Raw genomic sequence first — 22,817 nt, 5'->3', positions numbered from 1 at the left:
AAGGTCATATCAATTCTGATGACAGATCATTTTAATGAAACAGAATGAGGAGAGAACATGGGTGCAAAGAACGCTTTATTCTGATAAGATGTTTCTATCTTATGTTTAATTCGTCTGTCAACAGCACTGTGTCTTCTGATAAAAGGAAGACTTGTTGAATATTTTATGGACTTATTAACTTATAACAGAGCAACAATGAAATGTTTACAGAGTATAAAAGGTAATGTAGATTAATATTTTCACTACTGTAGCATTCAATTCAATATATGTTACCACATTGATGTATTCTTATAAATTTTTCAACAGAAAATATTTTATAATTTATATACGGTAATATTATGATAGTAGGCCGTTGTAGTATTTTTGAACTGATGGTAATAATAATATTATCAAGTTGTAGTTCAACTAATTTCAAGATTCTATTTGTTTGATATTGTTAATATACCAACAATACTAATTTAAAATGCTTAAAAATTGATCATTGTTAAGGTACCTAGTATAAGGTAGTGCCTACACAGCAGGCATAAATAATAATCCTTGATGATGAGTGAAGCACAATACCGTAATTATATTATTTTTTAAAAATTTGTGCTCTATTTACAGATTGTGAGAAGTGAAAATATGTTATTAAAGATGAAGTTTGTGATCTAAATAAAATACATACTCAATCGCTTGCAACCAAAATAATATGACTTGTCGTAAAGGGCCTCACAGCTCACAGTCTTGACTCACACCAGACACCAAGTTTGGCTTCCTCATCATTTTGGTTTCAATCTTTCATATACCGGTAGCCTAGGTACTTTTCGTCAATAATACAGTACTTCAAATTTGTCTACAAATTCCAATTATTTTGAACTCGCCTTGACCTCATCTGATTTATATAGGTAGGTATTTGAATTTGTATATCTAAGTGCCGGTTGCACAAAATCCGGTTAAATTTTAACCGTGATTAAATTCCACGCGAACTAATCAGAGAAGCTGTATTTTCGATAACACCTTCTCTGATTGGTTCTCGTAAAGTTAATCACGGTTAAAATTTAACCGGCTTATGTGCTACCGGGCCTAAGAATGTATATAGGCCTATAGATGTGTCTCAATGCTAGCTATCCCGTGGCCCGTACAGTGCAGTAACTATTTTTGTAACTTCACCATTAACTTACAGTACGGTAGTCTCTTTAATAACTTGTTTCCAGGTGTCAGGATTGAAAAACGTTTATATGGGACGAAAGCGTTGAAACATGAAATTCCAGACACTAAATTTATACCGAGGAAATATGATGTAAGTTTTTTAAAGACATTTGAGTTGGATAATTTGATAAGTTAACGTATAGTCTATTTTATTATAACTTAGAGCAAGAAAAAATGTTAGAATTCAAAACATTCCGAAAGAGCTGCTAATTCGGCTGTTACAGGTCTAAAATATTATAGTTTCCACAAGTATATTGAGAAACATACTATAAATTTTAAAATTATTTAAGTATACCGTATCTATCATATTAGAAGGAAAAACGTTTTGTTCATAATATGGTATTCTGAAATATTACGGTACCTACTACTTTCAGAATTAAAGCGACTTGAAATATTTTTTATTGATTACCGTATTTCTTATCAAATGAAAGATAATTACAATACGGTATATTTAATTTCATACCAATTAAGATAATCATTAAATATCAAATTTATCCACATGAAGCTGCCTGTGATTATTCACAGACTTTGATTATTCATAGACTTATTTCTATATTTACATCAAGAGTACCAAATCTCAGTATTGCTTACCGGTATAATATATTACATAATATATTATCGGTACTGTATTGAAAATATATTTAAAGGCTCAAAAAATGAATTATCAGTACCTACATATTTACTAGCACAGTGTGATTTAAAGTACCTATCTATCAGAAAAATGGAAAAAATATAAATAAGCATTATAATACCATTTTTTTAAATTAATATAAAAAATAGATTAAAAACACAAGTTAAAAAAATAGCCCTAAATGTATATATTTTAGGAAAAAATATTAATTTTTACATTATTTAATTATTTCTAAAAGACTCCATCAATATTTAAGAGCTTTATCAATATACAGCATCCAGAATTAAATAAAACTCATCGAAATAAAATGATGTAAATTATTGATTTATTCCATTTTCTAAGGGTCCAGAATACAATACTCTGAAAACCCTGAAGGATAAGCATGTAGTGCCTTGCATACAACAGTATTACAAGACTCCTCTCCTTATCAATGAGGGAAAAATGCAATGGCTGTTCGATCATGATGGAAGACGATACCTGGATATGTTTGGAGGAATCGTGACAGTGAGTGTGGGACATTGCCATCCGTGAGTATACCAAACCTTAATCCTTCAACTTGATTTATAGAGCAATATATTGTTTACCTCTTCAACTTTTTGAATTAGAACAGATTTTTGCCAAATATGAATGAATCAGTAAGTTTCTTATCTGATGGATAAACCTGTGAGTCTCCTCTCTCAGATCATTATCGGTTTTCATATCAGATTTAATTTATTATAATAAAGATTCTCATCTGAGACTCTAAATATTGATCTCAGATTCATTATGAATTTCAATGCTGATTCATTTCAATCATAGGCTATTATAATACGTCATTATCAATTCATTGACCAATATTGAAAAATTATGAAATTCTATCAAACCATTATTACTGATCCGATACTTTTCAGGAAAGTTTGTGAGGCCGCTAGAAAACAAATGGAAAAGTTGTGGCACACTACCAACATCTATATGCATCCGAATCTCTACACGTATGCAGAAAAACTTACATCCAAACTACCTGCTGATCTCAAAGTTCGTACAGTATTTTATCTTATCCCAAAGTTGTATTCTAGTCCAGATTTTCAATTCAGAAGCAACAGAGAGATATATAGATAGGCTGTTTTTATTTCAACCTGGAGGGCGAAGTTAGGGCGCAGCCGGCCCTCTCTCTCACTCAACCCTCTTATATAATTCTAATGCATCTACATCACAACAACATAAGGAAATAATCTCTTTAATAGAATAATAAGAAGTATGATTAAAAAAAAGCAAAGAGAAAGCAAAGTTTATTTTATGAAATAGCATCAACAAACAAAAGATATAAACAATATTGAAAGCTTTATTAGTTTTGATGATACAGAAATAGTATAATATTATAAGAGAAACTATCAAGAAATTACATTCTATTTTTTATTTGAAACTGAAATTAAGTAATTTGCACTAATAAATATTTTTTTATCATAATTATATTATGTAGAAACCCCATTTTTTGATTTTGATCCTCCCAAACATCGTATTAAAATATTGGCAGTTTCTAAAAAAAAACAGCTACAATAATACCAGAGGTTCCACAACATATTATAGACTAACAACATAATTAGCATATGGAATCAAATAGAGAATGCGTTTATTCAAATGCTAATTAATATATAATTATTATTTAACGAAAATCCTAAATAAATGCTGCAAATCACCCCGAAGACCTCTGCTACTGCAGACATTGACTACAGGGTTAACAGCTAGATGGAAATTCCATGAGAACTACTATCCAAAAATTAGTCATTATTAAAATGAGCGCTGCTATCCAGAGATTGTCAGTTTGGTGTAAGGGCAAGCATACCTGACTAGCAATTGGGAGGTACCGGGTTCGATTCCCGGGCTGGCAACTAATTTTTGGATAGTAGTTCTCATCGAATTTCCATCTAGCTGTTAACCCTGTTGTCAATGTCTGCAGTAGCAGAGGTCTTCGGGGTGATTTGCAGCATTTATTTAGGATTTTCGTTAAATAATAATTAATTAGCATATGATCGGATATAACTATAGTGTACTCATCCTTTGTTTTATTAATTTTAGAAATAAGACGAATAATATTTAAGCCCACACAGTTCACTCCTGCTGAGTTGTGTTTCTGATTTGAAGTTTGTTTTCATGAACAGGTGGTTTACTTTTTGAACAGTGGCTCAGAAGCAAACGATTTAGCACTTCTATTGGCTAGGACGTACACGCAGAACTATGACATCATTTCATTCAGGAACTGCTATCACGGCATGAGCCCCTATGTGATGGGTGTCACTGCCCTCTCAACATGGCGATTCAATTTCCCTGTCATGCACGGATTTCATCATGTAAGCTTAAAACTTATTAATTTTGTGCACAGTAAATAACAATTATGAATTTTTATAGTACTGTAGCCTACTTAGATTTATCTAAGTAGTAATAAATATAAATTGACTTTCAGTGAAAAATTAGCTTTGAATTATTACAATTATTTGAATATGGGATGGGCTGACTCATGACTACAGTGATTGGCTTTTTGCGAATATATTTTCGATTGCCTATAAGTATAATTACAGCATCATAATAAGTTATACTAAAATCCTATGTCAACATTACATTCAGAGTATAAAGTGCGTTGAATACTTAATAATTTTATAATCAGCTTGATTGGGGAGTCCGATCTCATTAGGCATCAAATCTTCATCACTGTAGAAATCAATCTAAAAACAATTAATTTGAAAATCAAATAAAAAAGTTATTTTTATATTGTATAATATGAGGAATTTAATGTTTTTCATTTATAATATTATGACGAATGTATCCTATTGAAATACAAAATAGGCCTAAATAATAATATAGGTAATGTAAATATCATAAATGTTGTATCAGGTAACTCACCTATATAATACTATTCAATTCAGCTGTTTTTCTAACGCTCTGGTCACATTCACATCTAATTTCAGATTCTCAAATGGTTTTTATAGTTTCGGTTATCAAAAAGTCATCACTGTGATAATATTGCATTTTTTCATGCAACGTTTTCGTAGACGATGAACCCAGACGTTTACAAGGGATTATGGGGCGGAAAGTTTTGTCGCGATTCACCAAGTCAAACAACAAGGGACTGCAACTGCTCTGCAAGCAAATGTCAGGCGGCAGATAACTATTACAATCAACTTGAAGAGATCTTCAAATACTCCCTTCCCAGGGGGAAAGTGGCTGGATTAATAGCAGAATCCATACAGGTAAAGTAGGCCTTTATATTTATGCAACTTCTTTATTACTACGGTACCGGTAATCCTTCTAATATGGAATTAAATAAGGATACTCAATTATTATCGATAAATTATACTTTTATTCAATGCTCATTTGATAAGTGTTATTATAATCAACTATACAGCGGTGGCGTAAAGGGTGATCCTTAGATTCCTAAGTTGAAAGCTACTGTTTAATAGGATGTAATGTGATATTATTATCTAAGTCACATTTTGAGAAGTACAATTCTATTGTCTCATTGGGTACCTCCGTTTTTACATAATAATAAACAGTATCTTGAACACAAATGCTTATACTTTCAATAATTATTATTAAACGAGAATCCCAATTGATAATTATTAAATGCAATTTCTCAGTAATTACCATCTTTATACTTTTATTACGAGAATGGAATTTGAGATATAATAAAAGGCAATTAAAAATACTATAGTCCAGTCACATGGTCGTTTTTCAGGAAACAGCCCCGAAAGAATTTTTCTCGACGGTTCTATATGTATTTTGGGGCGCTGAATTCGAATCCGAAATTTGCTGACACGCCAGAGAGCAGCTTCACCCCCAAAACCCCAAAAAACATATATGTTCCCATACAGAATATGACTTACTATATAGAAAATACATGAGCATATCAATAAAAGAAACAAACGTAAGCATTATTTTTCAATAATTTATCCAACTTATTCTTAACTAGATAATATGATACTAATTCCACTTTTTTTTACTACCGAATAGCCTATAACATTACTCACTTTTTTATTTCCTGAATAGTTGTGAAGGTGATTATTGTGGTAGTTATCCATCTGAATAAAAAGGCTGAACAAAATCTGTGGTTTGACAATAATTAAACTAGTAGTCCAGTCAAATGGTCGTTTTTCAGGAAACAGCCCTGGAAGAATTTTTCTCGACGGTTCTATAGGTATTTTGGGGCGCTGAATTCGAATCCGGAGTTTGCTGACACGCCAGAGGGCGGCTTCACCCCCAAAACCCCAAAAAACCCCAAAATTTCGGATTTTTTTCGAATTTCTCATTCAATCTCGTAAACCTTGAGTTTCTCAAGAAAAATCATTCTTGACAAAATTGAAGAAAATAAAATTTCCAATAAATTGAGTGGTCGCGCAGGACTCTTTTAACGTTTTTGGTTCCAGAGCTACGAATTTTCAAAAAAGGGGCATTTTCTAAGGGGTTTTCAAAATTATGCAAACTCACCACTTTCACCCTATACAACTTAGATATTAGACTAGTAATGATGAAAAACCACACATCAAGTGAAAGAGCAATTAATTCTGAACAGGATTACTTGGGAATTTTCAAATTTATCAGAGGGGGAGGGGGACACACCCAAAAATAGAAAACAAATCATTCAGTAAGAATACAAATTTTTCATTATAAGACCTTTTCAAGGCCTTCCTAACAAAAAAAAAAAGATATTTCGGCTGAAATCATCAGAAGGGTTATTTTCTATGAGAATCACCCGTTAGATACACTTAGTTCCATTATTTCCGGGTGGGGGGAGGGACACCCATAAGGTCAGATCTCCGCTTGTTCTACAGCTCATTCTTCTCAGCTTGTCAAGGTGGTTCAAAATCATGTATCATAACTAGAATTTGATGACAGAATGAAAAAAATCTTTTTTTAGTGTATTTTAGCCCATATTTAAATACACATTTTCTTCGATTTCACTGTTATTCAAGAGTCTCTAAAACGAGTAAGATACATGATAGAAACTTGCAATTGGCCTCAAATGGAAGAGAATTAAATGCTCTATAAGTTGCGTTGCCTCAAATCCATCTTGCATGGATGTTTATTATCGAAAAACTGTCGAGACTGTAAAAATGAGAAAAATATTGCAAATTTCTTGATTTTTTTAAACAAACGTATCTTACTTCATGATTGGATATCCTTCATTATGAAGGATATGCTGAATCCACCCCTTCAAAAGATTGAGGTCTGGGCATTATCTCCGACTGGCAGAAGTTGAGAGACAAGATATTATAGAATTGTTGAGGCAGGAATGGTTTCAGGTCAACATTAAGAATAAGACATTGGTGGAAGACCCATCTGTGCCATTGCCTGGAATGGATTTGAAGAGGAAACTTTGGTGCAGGTTGAATCGCTTTCGTACATGGCAGGCAGGTGTGCTCAAGCACAGACTACTTGGGGCATAGCCACTGACCCCCACTGCACCTGTGGAGATGTGCAGACGATGCAGCACTTAGTTGAAGACTGCCCACTGTATTCCTATGAAGGGGGACTCAGGGGTATTCACCTGGCGGATGAGCGTGCCATGTCATGGCTGGAGGGGACTGTGGGAGAGCTTGGCATTTGACCTACCAAAAATGAAGAAAGCCCGACGAGACATATTTATGTTGAATATTATAAACCCTATATGTACGTTTGATTGATTAGTGGTAAAGACAGTTATTGTGATTTCCTTCCTTACCCCCACCCATCCCTCTTCATCGTAGAAGGAAGCAGCCAAAGGCAGCTTCCCCCTCCAGTTTCAGTTGGCATGAAGTTCACGAAGCTACAACATCATTGCTGCTTTGAAGCCCCGGTTTCAACTGCATTTTCTTCAGTTTTTCAAGTAAGTTTTCGTTTATAATCACACAGCTCTTTTCTTTTGTTCACCCGCGGTCCTCCACTTGTAAAATTTCTGTTTCTAATCACCATAATTGGTCCTATTTGGGTCGGATTAGATCAGTGTTTTTTGGAAATGCATTCCGCTCATTGTCAGTGTCTGTACGTGTCGTGTTATTTAGATGTCTTTAAATGTTAAAGTCCCATTGTTTTGAGCTGTGTGATTCGGTAGTGTGTGAACTCAAAGTGAAAATTCCGTTTATTTCAACTCAATGCATTGCACGGTTCAAAAGTTATTGAATTTCAAAGTTTCAACCCAAGCCATAGTCAGACATTTTGGATTTTGTTTCCATTTCAAAATTGATCAATTATCGAACTTCGTTAATGGTCGGCAAAATTCGGTTTAATCAGTGTCACGTGATCGATCCCGTGAATCAATCAACGTCAAGTGCAGGAAGGAGAGAGAGCTACTCACGCAACGGAGCCAAGCAGACGACCACAACAAAGCCTGTATCAACCTTCCTTATTCCATTCCTTGCACATTGTGTATCGTTATATGTTGTTGTGTACATGTCTATATGTTGTTGTTTGTGTGTTTTATTAATGAACTGGTCCTGAAAAAAGCATGAGCATATATATATACTTTATGATTATATTTTTACAAAATTCATTCACCTCACATGAAAGAGGAGACTCTGTTCTTCAAATCAAGACCAAGTACCATTTTTTATCATTTCGGGTTACCTAGATACACAGTTTTGAATATAGAAATTGGGCATTTTTCTGTGTATTTAAATATGGGCTAAAATACACTAGAAGAGGATTTTCTTATTCTGTCATCAAATATAAGTTATGATACATGAATTTGAACCGCCTTGACGAGCTGAGAAGAATGAGCTGTAGAACAAGCGGAGATCTGACCTTATGGGTGTCCCTCCCCCCACCAGGAAATAATGGAACTAAGTGTATCTAATGGGTGATTCTCATAGAAAATAACCCTTCTGATGATTTCAGCCGAAATATCTTTTTTTTTGTTAGGAAGGCCTTGAAAAGGTATTATAATGAAAAATTTGTATTTTTACTGAATGATTTGTTTTCTATTTTTGGGTGTGTCCCCCTCCCCCTCTGATAAATTTGAAAATTCCCAAGTAATCCTGTTCAAAATTAATTGCTCTTTCACTTGATGTGTGGTTTTTCATCATTACTAGTCTAATATCTAAGTTGTATAGGGTGAAAGTGGTGAGTTTGCATAATTTTGAAAACCCCTTGGAAAATGCCCCTTTTTTGAAAATTCGTAGCTCCGGAACCAAAAACGTTAGAAGAGTCCTGCGCGACCACTCAATTTATTGGAAATTTTATTTTCTTCAATTTTGTCAAGAATGATTTTTCTTGAGAAACTCAAGGTTTACGAGATTGAATGAGAAATTCGAAAAAAATCCGAAATTTTGGGGTTTTTTGGGGTTTTGGGGGTGAAGCCGCCCTCTGGCGTGTCAGCAAACTCCGGATTCGAATTCAGCGCCCCAAAATACCTATAGAACCGTCGAGAAAAATTCTTCCAGGGCTGTTTCCTGAAAAACGACCATTTGACTGGACTACTAGTTTAATTATTGTCAAACCACAGATTTTGTTCAGCCTTTTTATTCAGATGGATAACTACCACAATAATCACCTTCACAACTATTCAGGAAATAAAAAAGTGAGTAATGTTATAGGCTATTCGGTAGTAAAAAAAAGTGGAATTAGTATCATATTATCTAGTTAAGAATAAGTTGGATTAATTATTGAAAAATAATGCTTACGTTTGTTTCTTTTATTGATATGCTCATGTATTTTATATATAGTAGACTAAGTCATATGCTGTATGGGAACCGTTCAATAAGTTGGAGACTGTTGCAGATATAATACGGAACTGTAACTTCCAGGATAAGTTATTGGTCGAATACTCCACCTTTTGAAGTACAATTGCATCTCAACCCCTCATAAGGGGATGACTTAGGGGTTGTAACTCGAATGTTTTAAATGTAAACACCCATTGTGTGGTACATCATTTAGAAGACCTTTTCAAAAAAAGAAAAAGAATGATGACATCAATAAAAATGTTCTATGATACTTGTATCCCAAATGGCGGCTGATTGAAGTTTTAATTTTTACTTGAAAATTCAATCAGCCGCCATTTGGGATACAGATATCATAGAACAATTGTATTCATGCTATCTTTCTTGATTTAAAAAGGCCTTTAAAATGATGTACCACACAATGGGTGTTTACATTTAAAATATTTGAGCTACAACCCCTAAGTCACCCCCTTATGGGGGGTTGAAATCCAGTTGTACGGTACGTCAAAAGGTGGAGTATTCGACCAATAACTTATCCTGAAAGTTAAAGTATTATAACTGCAACAGTCTCCAACTTATTTAAGGGTTCCCATACATATGACTCACTCTGTATAATGGATTAAAAATTGACTCGAATTTGAGATAAAATTCTTATACTTGCAGGGTGTAGGTGGAACAGTTCAATTCCCAAAAGGATTTTTGAAGAAAGCTTTCCACTTAGTGCGTACAAATGGAGGATTATGCATTAGTGATGAGGTAAAACCTAAAATATTAAAAATTTACTAGTAATATAATAATTAGTATGATATTATTAAAGTATAGATACAGTATTTGAGAAGAAAATCTGAGACTAGAAGTTGAAGCTTGAGGTATTTAAAAAAAATGCAAAACTCAACAATAATGTGTTATTAACAGAGATTTGGAGTGTATTTTCATCAAGATTTAACAAAAAGCTACAAAAACCATTCAGGATGAAATACTTCTGATAGCCGTTTGTTTGAAAGTTATTATTTTCAATTTATTTATTTCAAAATACAATTTTGGTAAAAACAATTGGTTTTTCCAATCGACTTTGTCAGAGAGGAGCCTTTTTTCATTCAGAGTATTCAAGGTCTTAAAAAATCAGTATGGCTCATATGGGCCTCTGAATGTGTATAAAATGGCCCTAAATCAGTTGAATTACCTGTCCAATCTTTGAAAAATCATATAAACTATTTAATATCGGTAATGAGTTTTATATTATTCCAGGTTCAAACAGGATTTGGTAGAACTGGGGAGCACTTCTGGGGATTTGAGATGCATGATGTGGTTCCCGACATTGTCACTCTAGCCAAAGGCATTGGAAATGGCTTTCCTTTATCAGCTGTCATAACTACGCCGAAAATTGCCGAAACACTTGGACACGCATTGCACTTTAATACTTATGGAGGAAATCCTGTAGCGACTGCCGTTGGAATGTCTGTTCTGGAGGTAAAATTAAGAAAAATCCTTATATTAGATTGTAAGCGGTAGTTATTAGTAGAGTGAATGAAAACTCGTAGATGATTCAGTATAATGTAACAATTAATGATAAACAAGTTAAGTTGTGTGAACAATTAATAGTACGGTAGGTAGTCATATATCAAATCTCCAAGTCCAAACTACCGTCGATAGGCTAAATGATGACGTGTTCTCAGTACACATACGTACAGTACATTGGAAGGGTGACCGCTTGATGCCAGCTCCATTGACTGACTATGATTTGGAACCCATATGAAACTGATTCATAATAATTATTATCTTCTCTCCTACTATCCCCACTCAAGCCAATAAGTGCTTATTTCCGTAGGCTATTATTCCTAGCGGAAGACACTTGCAACAATCGAGTTCAATCTAAATCCAGAATCAAAATTCATAAGTGGGAATGCTCACCTGATTCATTACCGGTACTGATTTGATTAGTAATCGATCATTAAATTTGAATGTTTACACTTTGTACAAGCTTCATTATTAAGGAATAAGAACATATTATTAAGGAATGAAATATTAGCAGTCAGAGATCACCAGTTAGGGGTGTCGTTCGAATACGGTATCTAATGTTTATTTTGACTCACTCTGTATCAACAATTCGTGGAAAAATTTATAAACTATGAATCACAAACCGCATAGCTTAGTTATTGAAAAACAAACATTCGAGCGAACGTAGAGAAAAATAATACAATATTCTCGTCAATATAGTCGAATTTGTTTTTGTACAGATAAATAAATGAATAATAATATTCTTTGTGACTCTATTTCAATTTTAATTTATAACTTAACTTATATAAAAACACTTCACTTGAATGGGCTGCTTTTATAAATTATTAATAAAACAGTATTGAAACTTGAAGTACCCTTTATTAATTAAAAAATTACGATTAGTTTTGACTATTTTTTATTTTCCTCATTTCAACTTGAAAATGACCTGAAAACTAGTCGTTGTAATATTTTGAATAATAAAGGGTACTTCAAGTTTCAATATTGTTTTATTAACTTGAGTTATATCTTTGGAATTAATAATCATATAAACGATATAGGTACTGTTTCTAGGTTATAGAGGAGGAAAATCTGCAAGAAAACTGCAGAAACGTCGGCACTTATCTTATCAATGAGCTCGAAAAACTAAGGGATGAGTTCGAATGGATTGGAGATGTGAGAGGGAAAGGACTGATGATAGGCGTCGAGCTGGTTGCAGATAAGGAAACAAAAGAACCCTTTCCCGCCAAATATTTCGTTGATCTCATGGAGGATTGTAAAAATATGGGGCTCCTACTTGGAAGGGGCGGTCTAAATGGCAATGTAAGTAATATTATCACTATATCACGCCTTGAATTATTATTGAAAGTTATTACATGGCTTTAAAATGAACATATATTACTCTTATGTCTTATTAGTTACCATAAATTAATATTCTATCTATATAATATTTATAAAAAAATAATAATCGTATCTCAATGGAATATGTTCAAAGATGAATAATGAATATGGATCCATATCAGTGTTTTGATTTCCTCTTTCTGAATACCAAATTTAACGTTCTGATCCACTCATAAATTTGAGCCCAATGAATTCAATGTAGATAGATATTGACTATCCATCTAACATGCTATGCATTATCATGTCGTCTCCATTAAAGTGTCAGTAGATTTATCAGATACAATCTCAGGAAAAACGGCATTCCATCTTGAAAACATCCTATTAATTAATGCTTGTTCTGAGTGTCTTGGTATTGGAAAACAAATGCATTTCATCTGGAAAAAAAATCGAAAAATATATAGTGTTTATTCTATAAACTACCGATTGCTAACAATTATTTATTTTTTATTATGTTATTATAGATAGGTTATTATAGATTATTTTGATAGGCTACGTGTGATATAATTGATATTTTCACATATTTTATCCGCATCTGATAGGGCTATGTATCATATCATTTTATCGTTAATGATATAAATTTATAATAGTAATAAATTATAGCTGTTATTATAGATCATCATCTATTTCAATAAGAAAGTGATGCATCATAGAGCATGAAGTGTTTTCGATTATTCACTAATCAACTTATATTTTATTTGCCAGGTGATTCGTATTAAACCACCAATGTGTATAACAAAGGAGGATGCTGGATTTACAGTATCAGTTCTGAGAAAAGCATTGCTCTATCATGAGGAACGTCGTTCATAGAACAGTCAAGGATCGTATTTCATAAAACGTATATGCAGTAAACTACCTATAAAATAAAAAAAATAAAAAAATAAAACCTATCTCATAAATTTTATCTCGACTTTTAGTAGGTACTCTTTCAGACAAACCTTACTCATCTACTATCCAGTGTTTTGAAAATCACCTAAAATAACAGTATGTTTTATAAAAATTTGTGTTGTGCAAGCTCCCGTTGACTCCACACAAAATCATTGTTAATATTAAATAACAACACAATTATTCATTCAGAATTTAAAATTTAAAAACAACAAATTGTAGAAACTTCTAACCAAGAAAAATTCTTTGGGAGCTGTTTCCTGAAAAATGACCATTTGACTAGACTAAACTGTGAATTATCTGATATAGGATATACACACAATATGCCTAAACCCCCGTACGGTAACTAAACGCGAAAGAGCGGGAGCAGGAAAGGAAATGGTAGAGACGGAGATAACACAATTAAAGGAGTAGCCTAGTAAAACACATATTAGAATAGAATCAGTCATACCAGTATTCGGTAGGTACTCTATCAAACTCTGGAACTCATAATAAATAATTATAAGCGCACTCTATTATCAATCGAAATGCTCCAGGTTCATTAGTTTACAAAAATTACTACTTTATTCAATTTTAGTGCTTCAAAAAAAAAAAAAAAAAAAAAAAAAAAAAAAAATATATATATATATATATATATATATATATATAAACACTTATCCACCACAGTAGAATCAATTTTAAGAAAAACTATACTATTATCACCATCCAATTACTTTGTGTAGTCCACTGACATGATGAACTTTTTGATGATCCTGGATTCTGATGGTTCAATAGAAAGTAAAATATTCATGTGCTTGGATCGAGTAGCCTCTAGAAGTTTTATTTTTCTTGGGTTGAGGAAATAAGTGCTCCAAAAGCTGATTCATTTAAAGTCTGTTCATCTCATTTTATATAAAGTCTGTAGTTCGCTCCAACTTCTGCACCGAGTTTTTTTTATAAACATGCACGATGATCGATATCACTCTACAATATTTACGAACAGATATGAAACTTCATATTTTTAAAATATTCAATTCAGAAACGTGATTGTTACGCTGTTTACAAACTGACTGACTACGGTAGTTGTTCGTCTGTGGGCAGGTTGGCAGTTGTAGCAGCCTTAACTCTAGTTTACGGTAATTTTTAACTTTACTTGATCAACTCACTGGAAGTGGTCAATATTCACTTATCACTGTACATAGGTGTATGTGCAGAATGGCTCACTGTGAGGGTTGGTGTTCAACCAAAGTCTTGATTTGACTCAAGACTGTCACAATCACTACTGAGACACTATAATTTTACTATTGTTAAGAGAAGATCAACCAATACCTATGTCATCTATCCTTGACAGCCCATAATTATAACAATTGAGTACAATAAATATACACTAATTTTAGGTTTGGAACGGTATTTTGTGGTTTAATTTTCTCAAAACATGACTATATCCATGAAAATAAACATAACTAGTTATTTCCTTGAAAATGAGTACTAGAACCCCATCATTAGCGATTGTAGGGAAAGCAAGACGACAAGACCTGCAATTACCTAGGCCTACTCTTCCAGGGAGTCAGAATGACTTCTAATTATTGATTCTATTTCCGGCATCTCCTGATTATTTACAGAGAAGAGGATTGATGGGCATCTCTCGTGACTTGGAAAGGAATCACTTGTCTTCTAACTTCCAGTGAATGAGCTTTGTCGAAAGTTGGTATTCTCTTCTTACTTGTTCATATTTTAATACTAGGTAAATGATAATGTTCAGTCTGATAAGTGAATACTTAGCAAACCAAATATTAAGTAGATTGATTATTAAGCTCTAATCCATCAAAATATTATGCAGTCTACAGTAACTGTATCATACTTAGTAGGCCTACTGTACGAAGAATTCGCAGGTACAGCTTTCATATGTTATTTTTAATGTTTTACTGAAACCTAGAGAGCCATAAAGATATACGTTATTATCAAATGTGTGCTGGGTTTATGATATGTTGTGATATATGAAGGTGATTAGAATACAAAGAGGTGGTAATTACGAGCTTCCAAGTACATTGAAAGAGCAGTGCCAGCAGATCGTATCACATCAGTGGTGATCAATGTCACTATTTTATGTAGGTACCTATCTTCCTAATGTTAAAATCCTTATTTGACTAAAATTCAAATGCTTTGACGCTATTATAGCTATTATAATTACCTCTTAACACTGTTGTCAATATTTGCAGTAGCAGAAGTCTCTGGGGTGATTCACAGCATTTAATTTGGATTTATTCGTTTAATAAATTAATAGTTATTCATTAATTAGCATTTGAATGAATGCAATTTCTTATTAATTTATTTCTGTAGATATATTATTGAGGCAAATTATAAACATGTACTTACCTAATTAACTTGATCAATAATTTGAATCTTTCTATCTATTTGCAGAGAATAATTAGATCTGGTTGTATTGGTCTTTGCAATGAAGAAGACTCATTTGGCCTGATGGATTGTGATAGAGAATATAAAGGACAATATATTTAATAGCTTGAATTATACCTATTCAATAAGGAGAATAAATTCAGTTTTTTAGTTCACAAATAACTAGTAGGATGGTATGTATTATTTTCTATTTCAAATTTACCAGGTACATAGGATTATATCATAGAGAAACAATAGCATGAGTAGATATACCATGGTATAGGGCGTTTATGTCGCAACTTTTACTGTTATCTCAAGCCCATAGTCCACGTAGTTCTTTCCCGTGAAGCTTTATGACGCTGGTAGTCTCTCATATTGTGCCGTTCATACACTCTAACCTGGTCAAAACTGAAAAAATCAACTATAATCGACAGTAATCGGCTTGAGATAACAGTAAAAGTTGCGACATAAACGCCCTATACCATGGGATATCTACTCACGCTATTGTTTCTCTATGATTATATTTACTTTAAAATTATTTAAATCTCATAATGTTCTTTGAAACAATCACTATTCTTTCCATTTTAATGGACAGAAATATTTTTTTCAATGTTACTCCAGTTTCCCAGTGTCAATAATTCATTTTTGTAATTGATTCTTTCCTTCCAAAATAAAATCTTGCAGATTAAGGGGTTTTGATTGAATTTTATGGAAATCTATTCAATAATTATTCAATCAATTAAAACAATAATAATTAAAATTCACGATGCCTGAACTTCACACTTTACATAGTTCTGTAATTGCTTCAAGTGCATAAATATGACACACAAGAAATGTTCCATTGTAAAAAAATCTGGTACATTACATTGATTTTATTGCTAAAATAATAAATGGATAAAAACAAATGGATGTAATAAACAAATACCTTAGTCCCTATATAGTTGGTACTTTACTTTACCATGAGGTAATAAATGTGAATGTGTCATTGCCTGTAACGAATAAAATTTATATTCCACTAGCAAGAACCCGTGCTTCGCAAGGATCTATTTTAAAACTTGACAAAATGAAAACTTGACGTAATGAAATTTTGAAGAATTGAGAATAGGCCTATAACCATCCTTGGTTAATTACGAATCTATAAGCAAAATTTCAAGTAAATTAGTCCAGTAGTTCGGACGTGATGATGCGTCAAACATAATTTTCCTATCCCGTACGTGCATAAGCCAGCTCTTTACTTTATATAATTATTATAGATATAGTTAACGACTGCAAGAGATAGGACTGTGGAACAGAATAGTGGTGAAACTATGATAGCGTCAGAAGTGTCTCAAACACAATAGTAGGTACTACATGAACCTTTTGAAAGTGATTTGAAAAAATGTTAAAACAACAGAACTGAATCCTTATCATTCTAACTTCATTTAGAGAGGCTTTTGTTTGAGCCGATTGGAAATCTATTTATAAAAAAATGAATGTCTGTTTGTGTGTTTGTTTGTATGTTTGTTTGTTCCCTGTAGACTTGAAAACTTCTTGACATAACGGCATGAAATTTTGGGAATATGTTGTGTGAATATTGGGGATGGTTTCTGAACAGAAATTTTAATAGGGGGGCTAATAATAATTATTTATTAATCCATTTTACAGACATATGATTACAATTCGCCGTGCAGTTCGCTCCACAATATTTTGGCTATCCATCATAAGTGGAAAACATGCGAACATGAATACAGAAGTATTGGCAATTTTTTATTTGATTAAATTCATGTTTTGAAGAATTCATTGTTACGATTGATAAATTGATAGGAGCTTATAGATATTTTCTAATTCAAATGAAATAACTTCTGAAAAAAATAATGATTGGATAAATACCAATATTGAATTATTGTTGACCAAGAACTCAGTACATAGACAATTCATTCAACTAATTCTGTATTGATGAAATTATAATCATTTTCTCTATTGATAATCAATTTCATCAACTAACTGGAAAAAGTACTTCAATTTCCATGAATTTATTAATAGAATTATATAAATCTAAAGTGTAGGTCATATCTAAATTCACAAAGAGTTCGATTCTTGTTGGCAAGATAGATGTTATTCAATGCAGAAATCATTGTTATTTTACTAAAAGATAGGATAAAATTTCTCTTCCAGGGGGAGTTTTGACAACCCACAAAACTCATTTTTCATTTGAAGAAATAATATCAAAAAGGTGCATAGGACCTTACTTTTTTGTTCAGCTTGCCAAAATACCCCTCATTTCAATATTAAAATTTTCGACTGACTGTACAGTGAGTCAATCATTCTATCAAGGCTTGAATAATTTTGAAATTTTAATTAAATAAAAATGGTAGAATATATTATCATGTAGATATCTTCTTCTTCTTCTTCTTTTCCTTCCCCTTATGCCGCTAAGCGTCGGGTGCCTCCAGCCATTTCTTATATTGCACTCTATCCTGGGCCATCCTCCTAACGTCCGTCATTGTCTTTCCCTTTCCAGCCGCGATACTCGCCACATACTCGCTCCATTCCATCCGTGGTCGTCCCCTGCCTCGACGTCCCTCCGGTCTTGCTTCCATTACCATCCTTGCTTTTCTTTCCTCCCTCATTCGTGTGACATGTCCATACCAACCTAAAGCTTTTCGTTGGACAGAAATGATCAGCTCTTCCTCCTTTAGAGTATCTCTGATCACTCCATTTCTCACTCTGTCTCTCCTTGTCTTTCCAACGACTTTTCTTAAATATCTCATTTCTGAGGAGGTAATTCTACTTTTATGCTTATCTAGGAGTGTCAGGCATTCTGTTCCATACATTAGGATGGGCTTAAAAACTGCTTGATAGATTTTCATTTTTGTTCCCTGACTTATCTCTCTTTTCCCAAGTAGTGTCCTGCTTATTTGGTAGTATACCTGGTTAGCTTTCCTTACCCTATTATTGATTTCTTCATCAACCTTTCCATCTGTGGAAATGACCGTTCCCAAATATTCAAAGTTATTCACTCTTTCCATAGATTTTCCATTCCACTTTATTTCCATTTCTGCATTTCCCTGCATCTTAGATATCACCATTACCTTACTCTTATCTGTATTTACTATCATTCCCTTGTCTCTTATTGCACTACACCATTCCGTGACAGAATTCTGAAGGTCTCTTTTGTTTGTTGATATCAATGCAATGTCATCCGCATAGATAAGTGCTTGAACATACACAGGACGGAGCTGATGATTTCCGACTTTACTTCTACTTGTTCTTCTTTTACATATTTTCAATATTTGGTCCATCAGCACTATGAATAACAGAGGGCTGAGGCTGTCTCCCTGCTTGACGCCCTTATCCATTTTAAACTCTCCAGACACAGCACCTCCTATTCTCACAACTCCGGTTACATTCTTGTACAGGCTCTTGATCCTTTTCATTATTTCATAAGATGCCCCCGCCTCCCTCAAGGCTGACCACAGGTACTCTCTAGGAACAGTGTCAAATGCTGCTTTCAAATCCAGGAAGGCCAAGTAGGTGTCACCAGCGCGGCTCAGTCTTTTGTCCATGACTTGTCTGATAGTAAATATATGATCACTGGTCTGACGATCTCTTCTAAACGCCGCCTGTTCCTCCTCCAGTCCCTCCTCCACCTCTACTCTAAGTCGTCTTTCTAGTATCCGGGAATAGATCTTCAATACTACTGATGATAAGCATATGGCTCTGTAGTTCTCACATTGAACTGAACTACCTTTTTTATGTATGGGAACAATCACATTTTTCTCCCATTCTGATGGAATTTTGGCATACTGCCAGACATCTTTACACAACTTCCATATCCAGTTAGCTACTCTTTCCCCTCCATATTTAATGAGTTCGGGTGTTATACCATCATATCCAGCTGCTTTTCCCAATTTCATGCACTCTATGGCATTTTGAACTTCTTGAAAGGATATCTGCATTTGCTCTTCTACTTGATCTTCTTCATTAGCACCATCAATAGGTCTTACCTCCTCCTGAAATGCCTTTTCATAGTAATTTCTCCACACCTGCAATACATCTTTCAGTTCTGATTTCACCCTTCCCTCCTCATCAATCACACTTCTCACACGCTTTCCATACTTCCCTCGTAGGGCTCGAACTGTGTGCCAAAATTTATTACTCATTGCTTGACTGTTTTCCTCAATTACCCTTCCAAACTCCTCCCATGACTCCAACTTAGCCTTTCTTACTTCTTGTTTGGATTCTCTTCGTCTTTGTACATATTCAGTCCAATCATCTGCATTTTTAGTTCTGAGAAACTTTTTCCATGCCTCCTTCTTCAGTCGAACCTTCTCTTTCACCAAATCGTTCCACCACTTGGTTCTTTTTACATGCTCTCCCACTACTGTCTTTCCACACACTTCCTCTGCAACTCTCAACAGCGACTTCTTCAGTAGGCACCATCTCTTCTCAATATTTTCTTCTGAGCTTCCATCAATTTCTTCCTCCTTCCTCAAGAGCTCCTCAGTTATCAGCCTTTGATATTCTCTTCTGTTCTCTGCCTTCTTCAATTCCATTATCTTTATTTTCTCATACTTGACAGATTTATACTTCTTTGGAGGTCTAATTTGTGTGTCCATAATCAATAGTTTGTGCTCTGTACTGAGCTCCGCACTCCTGTACACCCTCACATCCGTTACCGCATATCTGAAGTGCCTTGAGTATACAAAATAGTCAATTGCACTTTTGACTCCTCTGTTGGGTGATTCGAATGTGATTTTATGGATACTTTTATGGGGGAAGAAGGAATTTCCAACTAACAGATCGTTATCCACACAGAACTCCAGCATTCTCTTGCCACTACCATTTAGTACCGACTCTGCTCCATGCTTTCCCAGGCATCCATGTCCTATTGTGATATCATTGCCTACCCTCGCATTCCAGTCACCCATGATTATTATGTGCTTTGCATACTGTCGGGCCTTATCAACTGTTTCCTGTAAGGCTGAGTAAAATGTCTCTTTCTCTAGTTCAGCCGAGTCATCTGTGGGAGCATATATTTGTATTAGTGACACCCTTTCAGCAAACTCTAAATCTGCAGAAATAATTCTAGAGTTTACTGCCGTCCAGCTCACCATTTTTCTTTGGCACTCATCACTTAGTATAATGCCCACTCCTTCCTTTGCTCTATCTTTCATTTCCACCCCTGAATATAGAAATGTGTATCCCTTATCTAAAGCCATCTCACCACATCCTTTCTTTTTGGTTTCACTAATGCCCATCAATTTCAATCCATATTTCTCCATCTCCTCGACCACCTCACACTCCTTTCCAGCAATAGACGTAACGTTCCATGTTCCAAATTTCATAAAATTGCATTTCCGTTTTTTATTCCTTAAGTCCGGTCCTGTTCCGAGGCTCGTTAGTCTTCTCTGAATCCGAGGTTATCCGGCGTGTGGGGGATTAGCCCAACGACGCCTTCTTTGGAGTACTTCTTTGTCTGCCTCCTACCCTTCGACCTGTCCGGCTTGGGTGGCCCTGCTGGTAGTTACACTACCGCCGGCATAGCTCTCTGGGTCACAGGAGGACGCAAGCCCCTCCACCAACGACAAGGTGTTGTACTCCCCAGGAGGGGATGTAGATATCAACACCTTTATTTGAAGACATATTAACTGCATGCGTTTTCATATTGCCGATACAGCATTGATAAAACTGTAGACGTTTATTTAGCAGTCTCAAAAAACTGTTATAGCTGAAAAATTAATAATAACTACATGCTACGTGTAGGCTTATACATTGCATCAGGAAAACGAAGTTCAAAACTATGGTTTTCCTAAACATATGTTTTTGAGATAATTTCTTTGATGCAGCTGATCCACATTCACCATTATAAATTATACAGAGTTTGTGAAAATAAAAATATTTATTGATTACCAAAACAATTCTATTATTATTTTAATGATAATAATTAATTATTAGAACAATACTTTTATTATATCAATAATAATATTATTAAACATATTTATCAATAATAATTATCAGAACAATATTATTGAGGTTGAGTGGAATCAGGTAGAAAGCAATAATAGAACAGATGTTCTTTTTTGAATTTCTATCATATTATTTTGTTATTTCCAATGATTACAACATATGTTGGAATATCACATGTCAATAAATAAATTATCTCATATCCATATGGCACTCACCTTACCATGTTCATAACCTTACTTAATAGGATCCTTTTTCATCCTTTGAAACCCTTAGAGGCAAAATATCTCAAAATCCGTTCTTAGTGCGCGTCTAGCATGTTTGAAGAATATTTGTGCAAAGTTTCAAGTCTGTAGGACAATTAGTTTGAGCTGTAGTGTGATTTTACATCAAAATTTTCGAAAAATGCCTTCTCCTGGACCCCCCTGTGCTCCTGATCGAAATTTTTCTGCATAGATCTAATTTTTTTTCGTAGCTGAACAAAAAAGTTCCTCATGACTTTGCTGTGCAATGAGCGGTTAAAAAGTACAACATTTTTGGGGGGCCCCAGCTCCCTCAGGGGGGCAAATTTCTGAAACTCCTTTCTTAGTGGATGTTTTCAGGCTACCATAAACAATCGTGCAAAATTTCAAATTTTAGGCTCAGTAGTTTGGGCTGTGGTGTGATTTCAGTCTGTCGGGGCTTAGCCTTTTATAAGTATAGAGAAGATGATTATAATCCATAGCCTAATTTTAAAATAGTATAAAAATTCACAAATTTTATTTGCGCATTTACTATATTGTACAAGGATGTCTAAAATTTAAAGCTGGTAAATACCATTCTTACTGAATTAGTTGCAACTTCTTTGAATTTTTTATCAAATAAAACTCGTTCTCTCACTTTCGATATTCTCCCACAAATTAATAGATTATTAATTCATGTAGTGTTTCAATTCATATATTTTCAGATAAGTCTGAAGACTGCAGTTTTGATGCGACAGTATCTTCGATATTTTCGCAATAGTCCACTATTGTTCATCTTGGTGATACTTGTAGTAATATCATCGCTAATAAATTTATTGATGATATTGTTCAATGAGAGAGATAACATGGAAAAATGTTTTTTGGCGTTTAAGGACATGATAACCGTAAGTGCCATGTTCTCTTGTTTTCTAAAACGATTTAGTATATTTGAAGAAAGCATTGAATTGACGCATATGATTGAGGAGGAGCATCTCTTGGACCACTATCAATTGGATA

The 22,817-nt window shown here is 34.0% G+C and overlaps 2 protein-coding genes across 3 annotated transcripts; one reads left to right on the top strand and one right to left on the bottom strand.

Annotated features, from left to right (window-relative positions):
• The first annotated feature begins 11 nt into the window (after window positions 1–11).
• On the top strand, window positions 12–22,792 carry LOC111054011 (alanine--glyoxylate aminotransferase 2, mitochondrial). Of its 2 annotated transcripts, XR_005571472.1 has the most exons (11): window positions 55–220; window positions 1,194–1,279; window positions 2,162–2,346; window positions 2,710–2,833; window positions 3,958–4,146; window positions 4,846–5,043; window positions 10,147–10,239; window positions 10,732–10,953; window positions 12,052–12,300; window positions 14,862–15,827; window positions 22,526–22,792. XR_005571472.1 is itself a non-coding variant. In XM_022340969.2 (10 exons), the coding sequence occupies exons 1-10, from the start codon at window positions 166–168 to the stop codon at window positions 13,183–13,185; spliced, it is 1,506 nt and encodes a 501-aa protein (XP_022196661.2). In that variant the 5' UTR covers window positions 12–165; the 3' UTR covers window positions 13,186–13,344. The 2 variants fall into 2 exon arrangements, 1 of the variants encoding a protein (XP_022196661.2); XM_022340969.2 differs by lacking the exons at window positions 14,862–15,827; window positions 22,526–22,792 and adding an exon at window positions 13,081–13,344 and having other exon boundaries at window positions 12–220.
• LOC111048722 lies at window positions 18,045–20,960 on the bottom strand. Its single transcript, XM_039429335.1, has one exon. The coding sequence runs from the start codon at window positions 20,958–20,960 to the stop codon at window positions 18,045–18,047; it is 2,916 nt and encodes a 971-aa protein (XP_039285269.1).
• Window positions 22,793–22,817: the final 25 nt, after the last annotated feature.

The sequence above is a fragment of the Nilaparvata lugens genome, chromosome 5 (genome assembly GCF_014356525.2).
Source record: "Nilaparvata lugens isolate BPH chromosome 5, ASM1435652v1, whole genome shotgun sequence".
In the NCBI taxonomy this organism is placed as follows: Eukaryota; Metazoa; Arthropoda; class Insecta; order Hemiptera; family Delphacidae; genus Nilaparvata; species Nilaparvata lugens.
The sequence above is the reverse complement of the archived record's forward strand: the minus strand, read 5'-3'. Positions and strand labels throughout refer to the sequence as shown.